General features: G+C 34.5%; 1 protein-coding gene across 1 annotated transcript; it reads left to right on the top strand.

The window, feature by feature from the left end:
- Positions 1–115: 115 nt before the first annotated feature.
- Positions 116–11,080, top strand: LOC124372808. Its single transcript, XM_046831218.1, has 5 exons — positions 116–211; positions 1,346–1,476; positions 4,135–4,276; positions 5,981–6,118; positions 10,910–11,080. Exons 3-5 carry the CDS (start codon positions 4,145–4,147, stop codon positions 11,063–11,065), a joined length of 426 nt encoding a protein of 141 aa, XP_046687174.1. The 5' UTR covers positions 116–211; positions 1,346–1,476; positions 4,135–4,144; the 3' UTR covers positions 11,066–11,080.
- The last annotated feature ends 1,261 nt before the right edge of the window (positions 11,081–12,341 follow it).

The following is a 12,341-nucleotide window of genomic DNA, read 5'->3' as shown; positions in this document are numbered from 1 at the left end:
CCTGAACAATCTGAATATTTTTTATTTAAGGTGTAGACAAATATGCTTTTTGATGTTATATTAATTACAACCATGTATAGTCAGTAGCGTTTAGCAACTTTTCATCTTGTGTTAAAATTTTACATTACTTGTTCCAGTTATAAATGTTTGGTCAACAGAACCAATTAAGAAGACAACTAGAAGGAACCAACGCCCTGAGTCCCCAGCACTGGTCAGTAGATTAATATTATAGATGATTAACAAGTTATTTTTTAGCAGGCTTGCAGAACTTCACTTATTAAGTTGAAGAACCATTATGTACAGGACTTAAAAAAAAATCTACTTTTTAATGCCAAAAGTAACAATAACTTCTGAAGGAAATAATACATGAGAAATCAGTTAATAGCATCCTAAAAACCAAGCGCTTGTACAACTTACATAAATCCCAATGCTTTGTCTATGAGACTACTGGTAAGTAAAGTAATAAATACTTACAAAGAAGAATATAAGCTATTTAATTAGCCTTTTACAATATAGTAGACATACAATGCATGTTAATTAACGTGGTTTGAGCTGGTTTATTCTTGTTGAACACATTCACCAACACATAGCACCACTACCCTTGATCGTCGCTACATATTGCTTTTGAGCAGCACTCATAGATGAATTTTATCATGCAACGCTTCTTGGATGGGTGGAATCCACAATTATTCTCCCCTAAGATTGATCTATGGAAACACCTCATTGAAGAATTCGGCAATACACTGACACTGAAATTGTACCAGAAATGGTACACCAAGTGGCGTTGTATTAGTTCCATATAAATTCCTATGGCAAAACCGTGTCAGTGTGATTTTATTGCCAATAGACATCATATAAGCCACATAAATAGCATAGAAGCTCACCTTTATATAAGAGATGAGGCAATATATATTTAAAACTATTGCCACTCCCAACCTTCACCTAGGAGGTTATGAGACTACGAAGTCACTGTTTTTGCAGCAAAATACATATAGAATAGAGTCATATTCTACACACAATCCCATTGAGGCAGTAATTGAAGGTATTGGAATGGTGGGAGCAATCAGATTTACAGTGCATGAAGGGGTATAAATATCGTGTCCACCATCTACCAGAAAATCCTTGGAATTCTATGGTTTAAAGTAAATATTGGCCAAATTTTGTTTAATTATTTTGTTGAATCTGAACCTATATCAGGTTCATAAAAAATTTGAATAAATTATATTTAAAACCGTGAGATAATAAACTATGTGACATAGATTTAATTGTAAATTACGAATAGGCTACAATATCCGAAGTTTGTAGAGACACCTATGAATTTGTGCTCAAAGAATAATTGTTTCAGCAAGTGTCCACACAACCGAGCATTGCAAATCAGAAGTTCAGCAATAGCAGAGTCCCAGGATCTCACACTACACTGCTGGGTCATGAGGGCAAGTACACCCCGAGCAGTTCTGTCCCTGATTTGGCTCAAAGGTGGGTCTCGTCTTGTAACATCAGAGGTGGAACTTTTGAGAGAGAGAGAGAGGAGAGAGAGAGAGTAGAGAGAGAGAGAGAGAGAGAGAGGAGAAGAGGAGAGAGGAGAGAGATAGAGAGAGAGAGAGAGAGAGAGAGAGAGAGAGAGAGAGAAGAGAGAGAGAGAGAGAGAGAGAGAGAGAGAGAGAGAGATAGAGAGAGAGAGAGAGAGAGAGAGAGAGAGAGAGAGAGAGAGAGAGAGAGAGAGAGAGAGAGAGAGAGAGAGAGAGAGAGAGAGAGAGAGAGAGAGAGAGAGAGGAGAGAGAGAGAGAGAGAGAGAGAGAGAGAGAGGGAGTGAGAGAGAGAGAGAGAGAGAGAGAGAGAGAGAGAGAGAGGAGAGAGAGAGAGAGAGAGAGAGAGAGAGAGTGAGAGAGAGAGAGAGAGAGAGAGAGAGAGAGAGAGAGAGAGAGAGAGAGAGAGAGAGAGGAGAGAGAGAGAGAGAGAGAGAGAGAGAGAGAGAGAGAGAGAGAGAGAGAGAAGAGAGAGAGAGAGAGAGAGAGAGAGAGAGAGAGAGAGAAGAGAGAGAGAGAGAGAGCAGAGAGAGAGAGCGAGAGAGAGAGAGAGAGAGAGAGAGAGAGAGAGAGAGAGAGAGAGAGAGAGAGAGAGAGAGAGAGAGAGAGAGAGAGAGAGAGAGAGAGAGAGAGAGGAGCGAGAGAGAGAGACGAGAGAGAGAGAGACAGAGAGAGAGAGAGAGAGAGAGAGAGAGAGAGAGAGAGAGAGAGAGCGGAGGAGAGAGAGAGAGAGAGAGAGAGAGAGAGAGAGAGAGAGAGAGAGAGAAGAGAGAGAGAGAGAGAGAGAGAGAGAGAGAGAGAGAGAGAGCTTTATTTCAAAATCACAAAGACCTGAAATGGCGTTACAAATTAATACAATTAATTACAACAATTTTCTTGCTTCACACTTCACAAATCAATTTCGGTTTTGAATCCATGATTAGTGATGAGGATTGCTTAATTATTTTCTCAAATAAATTTATTGTAAAAATGAGTAAAGTATTAACTATTTCTTATTGCTTCTATCCTATTGTATCAGTGAATTAAAAAAACAGGAAAATAGACATTGACACCAGTCAAAAGACCTTTATTAGAAACATTTTTCAAGTTTACTTAATATCAATTTATTAAATACTCCAAAAAATGTATTTTAATATAGTATCCACTGTGTGAAGTAGCAGGAATAAAAATAATATACTTGAAATAAGTTAAAGGCAGTAACTCAGGCTAATAGATCTTATATTAACTATTCTAACATAGTATTAATTATACATTTACTTATACCTAAACATTATAATTTTAAATGGTATGAACATTTCTACATAAACCAACATTTCAGATAACTCAAAATTTCTCTTAATTGAGCTTTATTTTTTATTTGATACTTTGTTTTAATAGACATGGTGTCAAATTTTATGGATGGCTACCAGTTCGAAGGTTAATCTTTTGGGTAATATGAAAATTTAATTTTGTATGTTGTATTATTGTAACTCAAAAGTTTCAATGAACGTTTTATATCAGTTGTTATTTTACTATACAATATAAATAAATAGATGTTACAATAGGATGACAATTTATTAAAAGTAATAATAATAAAGTATGTAGTAAATAATATTTTGATGAGTAATTCATTCACACCTATACCTCACTACCCCTTCTACTGGCAAATGGCTCTTGACCAGCTGAACTATCGAAATATTGTGTCCAAAACAGTACTGAAGCCCAACATGAAACACTTTGTCCAAGTTTTTTTTTTTTTTTTTAAATATAAATTATTAAAAGCTTTTGTGAAACCCAGTACGTTTATTTATTAGGTCACATAATTGAGAGTAGAGACTAATAAGTCTCATGCAATTAGTACATTACTGGAACTATTATACTCTTTTTCCTGTAAATTCTTCACCATGGAGAACTGTAGAAACTGGCTTCAAGGAGAACTGTCATGACAAGAAAATGATTGTGTTTCTGGTCAAGCGGTGTCTAGCTTCTTCACCACGACAACGCGCCAGGACACTCATTGAATCTTGTGCAGCAATTTTTGACCAAACACAAGATTGCACAGCTTTGTCAGTCTTTGTACAATCCTGAATAGAACCATGCGACTTTAATGTTTCCAAAATTGAAAATGGTGCTCAAAGAAAAGCGGTTTGACGACATCGAGATGGTTCAAAGTAATGTGACGCCCGAACTGAAGGCCAATCCAAAATCCATCTTAAATTAGTGCTCGAGGACTACTTTAAGATGTGGAAGCACCGCTAGGAGCGTGAGGTTCAATAAAATAGGAACTACTTTGAAGAATGTCGTGCCCCCGATGACAAAGAATAGCACCAGGATGAAGATATGAACGTAGGTTGGATACTTTACGGACTGACCTTCACCTTAACAGTCTGTCACCCCTTCAGTCAGTAGATAGATTGTATAACACCAGAATAAAGCTGGACGTCAGAGAATAGAATAGATGTTAAGTAATTAAAAAAGATCATAAAAAACAGTAAGTAAAAATTGCAGCCTTGAAGCACTTCTGGAATTGAGGGTGCAACTTTTTGGCAAAAAATCTATTTAGTTAGAAAAAAGCTTAAAATGATTTATGAAATGTGTTTTCCACTGGTGGTAATATGAATTGTTCTAGGTTTGCCAGCATGTCGCTAGGGAGTTCAGAACAGAATCTGAGGATGACTCACCCTGTGTATGGGGCTGGAATTTTGCCCACAATGAGCCACACTTACATCAACCAATACACAGGCTCAGAGTTCAATTTGGATAAACCTCAAGTAAGATTATAAGTTTATTTTCTTGATACAGAATTTGAACTCATTTGCTTACAAGGTTAATTTTTTTAAGTAAGAACCATTTTGTAACAGAGTAAGAGTAACATTATTTTTTTAATTTAAATTTTATCAGAAACTAAAATATGTAAACTGTACATTTTAAAATAGTTACCATAAATATCTAAACCTTTGTGAAGTTGTGGCACAGCTTTTGGATCCCTTGATCAAAGGCCTACTATCTGACTGTTACATCAGTTAGTAACAGTTTCTTTCAACATGTTATCACTTTCCGCCAAGAATTTCCTTAAGTTTCAGAAAAAAATAAAAATCTGATGTTGTTAAGTTAGGGCTGTATGGTGGATGATAATAGTTTTCATTTATAGTTGTTCAGTTGCATTTTGGTTTTCGATTCAATTTGAGGCTGAGCATAATTGTGAATCTGAATGACACTGCTAGAGAAAGAGTAGTCCTGCCAGTTGTTTTAAATGGCCATCTAAGCTAGCTTTAGTAAGATTTCACAAAACCTCTCAGCATTCATTGTTCCTCTTGACAGTAAATCTAGAACACCTTTCTGGTCCCAGAATTTGGTGGCCATAGTTTTCCATGTTAAAGTTTCTTCCTTGAACTTTGTGGGTTTTACAGGAAGTTTGAATGATGCCATTCACTAGATTGACATTTGGTCTATGAAGTGTAGTACACAAACCATGTTTCATTACTGGAGGTCACAAAGTGACTCAAGACTCATCATCCTAATTGTAATGCTTGAAAAATGATAATGAATGTGCCAAAGATATGTTTTGTGTCAACATTTTTTGCACACCATTTCATATTAATTGTTTGTAGTAATTTGCAAAAATTTGATAAACTACTGATCTTGAAACTTTAAATAAAGCTCATCAACAGTGAAATACTTGTTTTTGGCTAATCTCTTCATAAGCGTGGTGTCGTCTTCATTTATATATTAACTACAACACCAATTTACAAAATAAATATATAAAACAAAATTGCTACAGTGCACAGACATAGACTGATCATGAAAGTAGATTTCCCACATATTTCTTCATCATGAACATTAATCTGTCTTATTTCAAAACCTACACCATTTACACATATTTCCATAATTTATATATACCTGTATATCATTCCATCACAACTTCACCATCAACTTCAACTAGTTGAGGTCAGTGAAACTCAGCAGCAAAAATTTTATCTACATTTAAAGATCAAATAACAGAGCAGATTTTACATTGGGCGGGATAATTATGGCGAGAAGAATATTGATAAAACCATACACCAGCAGATGTGTGAAATGTAATGGTGGCCAAGAGTAGAACTTGGCTATCTAAACCTTGAGAACCATCAAGTAAAAGCTTGAGCAGACCCAATGAGCAATAGATTCTTACTCTAAAAATGTCCCTTGTATATTATAACTATGATTAATCATAAATCCTTTTTTAAATTTGTTTTAAGCATTTATTTTATGTAAAAAAATTAATATTTCATCGTTAAAATTGTGTTTTAAATATCTTAGATTGTCTAATGTATACATGTGATTCTAAGATCCATCTATATAAGAGAAAAATAAAGGTCCTTACATATTTTTTATTGTAAATTTTAGTATTTAATAACATAAATTTCCTCTGATGGAGTTTTCACTTAAAAGTGCCAGTATCTGTTCATAGCAAGCTAAGACAGTCTGTGATGTAGGCAGGTCCGCAGCTCAGTCCAGGGTACATTTCAGTGCCTACCGAGTTGCCTCCCCACCACCACCCACTCCGCTACAGTGAAGCCCCAGCATACCACCCCCACCATGTTGATGACTACCACATCACCACTTACCAACCGGTATCTAAGTCATTAATTATATTTTACTGTTATTTTTAGTGTAATTACCTCAGGAAAAATTAGTTACTGTGGTCTTATTTCTCGTAACACCGAAATTTGAGAGTGAACTTTCTACTAACCCCAGCCTCTGAGACACTTTTCAGTGATTTTCAACATTTTAATTATGTAATGAGTGTTTTATACATGAAGTGGGTACTTTATAAACTGGATTTATAAACCGATTCTCTTCAAATTTTGAAAGCCTTTCCTTTATAAATTTTATCAAATAAGTGTGTTGAAAAACAAATTTTGTAGTGGGATAAGGTATTAGGATGCTTTTCTTCAAATATTGTAGTTCTAAAAAGGATTAACCCTTTTAGTGCCAACGTCCGTATATACGGACGTTCGGAGTAAAAGTCATACCGCAATCATTTTTTAACTTGTTATAAATTTGTTGGTATACAAACAATCAGAATGAACCAATCTACATACAAAAAATAATAATAGTAATATCGTAAGGTTAGTCAGGTGTTTAGCCATGATAGAAATGGCCGTGGTTGTTGCATCAGACAAAGTTGTGTCAGCTGATAGTTCACGTCTAACCTCTGTGTTTGGTTGTTTGTGTTGCTGCTTCCACAGTGTTTGTTTGTTGATAAATAGTTTACTAACAATGTTTTACTAACATAAAAAGTAAACTTCAATAAAATGAAACGCTCTCGATCTCCACTTAGCGAGAATACAGTTCTTGGCTGTAAAAAAGGATTGCATCCCTTATGTTTGCCTCACCATATTCGTGTTACCGCCTAACTATAATACCTATGTACAAAAGTGTGTAGATTTTTTTGTTGATACGAGGGTCTTCCAGAAAGTAAAGAACGTTTTGTTATAAGTCAATAAAAACAAAAGATAAGAGCATGAAAATTTATTTATAAATACTTATAAACTTACTCTATTTTTCTACAAAATTGCCGGAACTGTCAAGGCACTTGTTGTAGCGTGGCACCAGTTTTTCTATACCGACGTTATACTGTTCTGCCGCCAAGGAATGAAGCCACGTTTTTACTCCTTCTTTGAGGTCTTCGTCACCCAAAAAGTTTTTTCCGCCTAAAAATACTTTCAACTTTGGAAACAAGTGATAGTCACTCGGAGCCAGATCTGGACTATACGGAGGGTGTCCAAAGATTTGCCATTTGAAAGAATTGAGTTCTGCTTTGGTTCGTGCACTGCAATGAGGCCGAGCATTGTCGTGGATCAGCACCACTTTCGACGACAGCATTCCGCGTCGTTTGTTCTGAATAGCGCGGCGAAGCCGATGCAAGGTCTCGATGTAGGCCTCTGAGTTGATTGTTTCGCCTCTCGGCATGAACTCCACATGGATTAGGCCTTTTCGGTCCCAAAAAACTGTTGCCATCAATTTCCTGGTGTTCAAATTTGGTTTTTTCTTTTCCTGTTTTTTGTTGGTGAATTCGAGTGATGCCATTCCATTGACTGGAGCTTTGTTTCCGGGGTTCGATAGGAAACCCAAGTTTCGTCACCCGTTAAGATGCGGTCAAGAAACGCATCACCTTCTTCGTCATACTGAGTCAAAAACTCAAGAGCCTGCTCCCATCCGTTTAGTCTTGTGGACATCAGTAAGAATCTTAGGCACCCAACGAGCACACATTTTCTGATAACCAAGACGTTCAGTCACTATTTCGTGCAAAAGCGACCTTGAAATTTGTGGAAAAAATTCCACTAGACCACTCAAAGTGAAACGACCGGTTTTGTTGAATTTTTCCATCAACTTTCGCTGCCAACTCGTCAGTAACGAGTGACGGCCTTCCACTTCGTTCCTCGTCGTGCACATTAGTTCGACCTTCCTACTTAAATTGAATGCACCATTTTCTCACTGATGACTCGTTCATCGCATTGTCACCGTAAACTGCCTTAATTTGCCTATAAATTTCAATAGGTCGAACATTCTGTGCATTCAGAAACCGTATCACACTACGCAGTTCACACTTGGCGGGATTTTCAATTAACGGCCGCCATTTTAAACTTTCACAGGAGACGCAAACGTGACCTCACGGTACTGCTACTCAGCTCACACTGAGGCAGAAGGTGTGGCTAACGAACAAGCTATCTACCGCGGTGGTGGGGGAACTGCGCCGCCCGTGATGCGCAATCGTTCTTTACTTTCTGGAAGATCCTCGTATTTTACAAAGTGTACATTATTTTTTAAGTAGAAAGTAGTTTCAGACAGTTTTTAATGGTTTCATAGTGGAAAAATATTATAAGTTTTATAAAGAAGCTAAATAGTGTAAATAACACAAAAAAGTGAAAATGTAACTTTCTAAAAAAATTAACATGATTTTTTTTGGTTTTTGAAATATTAATCAAAACTTTTTATGTGTGTATTCAGTTTTAATTTCTCTTTCAAGTGATAAGTATGTGTTATAGTAAAATAATTTTTTTAAAGTACTATTTTGCATGTGAAACTGTAAAAATATAAAAACTGTAAGTAAAATGTCTAATTTTTTAAAATTTTTTAAGTTAATTACATTTAGAAATATAATTTGCTTTATAGTTTTTTATAAGGGAATTTATTTTACTCCAAAACAATGAAAAAATTAGGAAAAATATCTCAATATTTGTAATTTTTACAATTTTTTTAATAAAACACTGCAAAACGGCTGAAATATAGGCCTGACATCCTTCAGTAGTATTATGTGAAAAATCACTGGCATTTCTCAGACCAACTTTTGATTTTTTTGTCTGGCACTAAAAGGGTTTAAACTCGAAATGAGATAAATTATTTATAGAGTGAAATATGTTTTACCTGTTTAGTCCCTTGAACGAAAGGTATCACATAGTGAAACACAATCAATTCTTACACTGAATTAAATTCCCTAGAAATTCAGAATTTCTCCCAAATGTTCAACTTAAACAGTTAACAGCTGTGAGCTGTGTGTGTGTGTGTGTGTGTGTGTGTGTGTTTTTTTTAACAGTTGTGAGCTGTACCGACAATGGAAGAAGACTTGACAATGAAGTAGTCAGTTGTTGTAAATGTAAACCTTTATCTTTGTTATCATCAACCCTTTCTCAGTTTTAATAACTCAAATATTAGTGGTGCTACCGTACCCTGTTGCGGCAGTAAGACAAAATACGCAAAGTGATGTAACACTTTCTGTTACTGTTTAATTATTCTTAATTCATCCTTGTGTTATAAAAAATTGAGAAATCTTAGATTAAACTTATTTGAATAGATAAATATTCTTGACCTTTTTAATGGAGGTATGTTTTCAAAATTTAGTGGCCTATTTTCACAGTTCCAGTATCTTTTTATTGAACTGCCAGACTTGGTTTTTCATCTGTTTTCACAATGAACAAGACAAATAGTTAATGTTTTGCATGTTTCTTTGACCATATCATTGTCAATAGCAAACAAATTGTACATTAACTGAAGATGCCTTAACCGGGGAAAGCGCTTTTAATATTAAATTTATATTGTGGAAGTAATACAAATTTCTTTTGTACTATAACCATACCACTTTCATCAAGGATACAATGCAGAAAATGAAGGAAGGTCCAATTTTGCCTTATTCTATTTATTAGGCAATACTTGTACTAAACATTGTTTTGAGTAAGAAATATACTTACTAACTTTGGACCCTATTTCTGTTTGATTTGCATAATTTACAGTTATAACATTTTATAAAACTGTATAACAAAATAATTAACATTCATAACTTATAAAGTACAGTCATTCCAAATTTCGTGGAAACGCTTTACAAATTCAATTCCATTTTAAAATAAAGGATACCAGGAAGACAGAAGAAGAGTCTCTGATTTATCACCTAAATAGACCTTAAGAGAAATATGTTATTTTATCTTCAGTAAAGATGGGTATTATTTTACTATTTAAATAGTATCTAAACACTATATTTAAAACCCTTTTCCAAGCAATATTTTTATTCAATGTACTCGATAGCCAAAATTATAGATGTTTATTCATATATAGTTTGTGAACACTTCAACCTTCAGATTACTCCTGTCATCTACCAAACTATACCAAAGCATAATCAATATAAAAAAATATACAATATTTTAAATTTATTAAAAAAATGATAAATTGTAACAAAAATGTTTTATCCAATATACTCCAACATTCTTTGAAGATTGACATTGAAAATTATCTATCAGTATAACTTATAAGTTAATTGACAGAGCATGAGCGAAACCTATCACTCAGAGACTGGCAAAATTCTTCTACTGTCTTTGTCTTCGGCAGGATGTCTTGAGAATAAATTGAGCTATATACTTTAAATTTCATACTATCATTTAAGGAACTGGCAAAATTATTCTTCTCTCTGTTTATATGACTGTACATTGTCTGTTTGCAGGATATCCTCATACAGAATTAAGTTATATATTTGAAATTTAGCCTGTAATTTAAATTATACATAGGTAAGATCAAATTTGAAATTGGTACATGTCCTTCCACCAATTCCTTCAGAGTGCCAGTGAAGCTTGTCTCTTGGAGCTGGCAAAATTTATCTTCTATTTATTTGTCTGTCTCCCTTCCTATTTACAAAATATCTTGACAATGAAATGAGCTACTTTTTAAAATTGTCCACGAAACTTCAGTGAAGCTTGTTAGGTGACCCTTGGTCTTGTGTACTCCTATCTTGTTTGAATTTAGTAAAGATAAAGGCTGAACTCAATCTTGTTTTCAAACAGTATTTGTAGTTTGGTAAGTATGTAATAGAAAATTGTACTTATATTTATCTATTTTGCAATAATATCAATCTTAAAGAAGAGCTTTTTGTTCAGGTACCATTCAACCAGGCAATCCTGCCATCACACACTATTCACCCTCGCCATTCAACACATAACCTGTCTCAGAGCAGAGGACAACCCCCAGGTAAGTTTACAGGTAACCCCAGCATTCAGGGAGTAATAATGAGATATCGACTCAACGCAATATAGTGGTTAAAAATCTGGCACGGTCATAAAAAACTGATTTTTTAAAAGCCTTGCAATTTTGTTTTTGAGTTTTATTTAATCCTGGAGTTTGCAGCTAAAAATCCTGTAGTGGCTATTTTTGGCCGGTTTACAAGCATTTATTGTAAATTGTCTCTACACTTTAAATACTGTGTTTTTGTAATGATGCTATATGTTGTTTTATTGAGTAATATTTGTAGAATAATAGAATAATAAAACATACTAATAAATATAATTAACCCATCCACCTACTAATATTTGAGCACACAGTAGGGTCAAGGAATTCCATTATTTTTGCCTATTATTTAGGTGTGCAGATATTTAGGTGTAACTTTCTAGTAAATCATTGTTTTCAAAAAAGATTTTGTTGCAGTGTTTTTCTTGAGCTTACCTACCATTTAAAACTCTCTGCATAAAAAAAAAAACAATAAAAACAAAAAAATGAAGGTATTACGAGATATTACCTATAAATATACCAGTAATAACATAAATTTATTTAGAAACAATAAAGTTTTTTACAAATAAAACAAATAATTAATAATGTTGGCCACCACCAACATATCATTCCTAAAATTAGAAATTATTATTGTGTAGCCTACCTTATTTGTCCCTTAGAAGTCACACACCAAAAGAGTTTTGTATATTTACACACAATTATATCGTTTTTATATTATATACCATATTTACACATACACACACACACACACACATACACATTATATAGAATTCTCACAACACCTTAGTAGTTCACAACAGTGTGATATGCTTCAAAGCATACGTCCATGTGAAGCGGCACTGAACATTGTTTGCATTGCACTCTGACCTATTTTCTCAAGCCATGTTTTTTGACACACTACACATCGTTTGCTTGGAAATTCCTTTTTTTCTGTAGCAGGAATTGTCATAGGGAAGTGCCTTCCCTGGAGACGCATAGGATTAGAAAGTGAAGGTCGGCCTTTTCCAATTTTGTTAGGTAGTACTACTGTTTCTAGCATTTGTTCTGCAAGATTCGCTTTGAAATCTGAGAACTGCATGGCTTTGACTTGATTTTTTTCATTTAGATTTATAAATACTACAAAAGAATTGAATATTGCCATTTCAAATAAATAGAAAAATATTTTCTTGTAACCCTTACAATAACGCCTCATGATTGGGTTATAAGCTAGGACTTGGTCCTGTCGGTCTACAGCAAGCATTCCATTGTTGTAATCTATTATTGCCTGAGGTTTACAAATCTCAAAGCCAGGAGCTGTTTTGGAAG

The sequence above is a fragment of the Homalodisca vitripennis genome, chromosome 1, assembly GCF_021130785.1.
Source record: "Homalodisca vitripennis isolate AUS2020 chromosome 1, UT_GWSS_2.1, whole genome shotgun sequence".
Taxonomy (NCBI): domain Eukaryota; kingdom Metazoa; phylum Arthropoda; class Insecta; order Hemiptera; family Cicadellidae; genus Homalodisca; species Homalodisca vitripennis.
The sequence above is the reverse complement of the archived record's forward strand: the minus strand, read 5'-3'. Positions and strand labels throughout refer to the sequence as shown.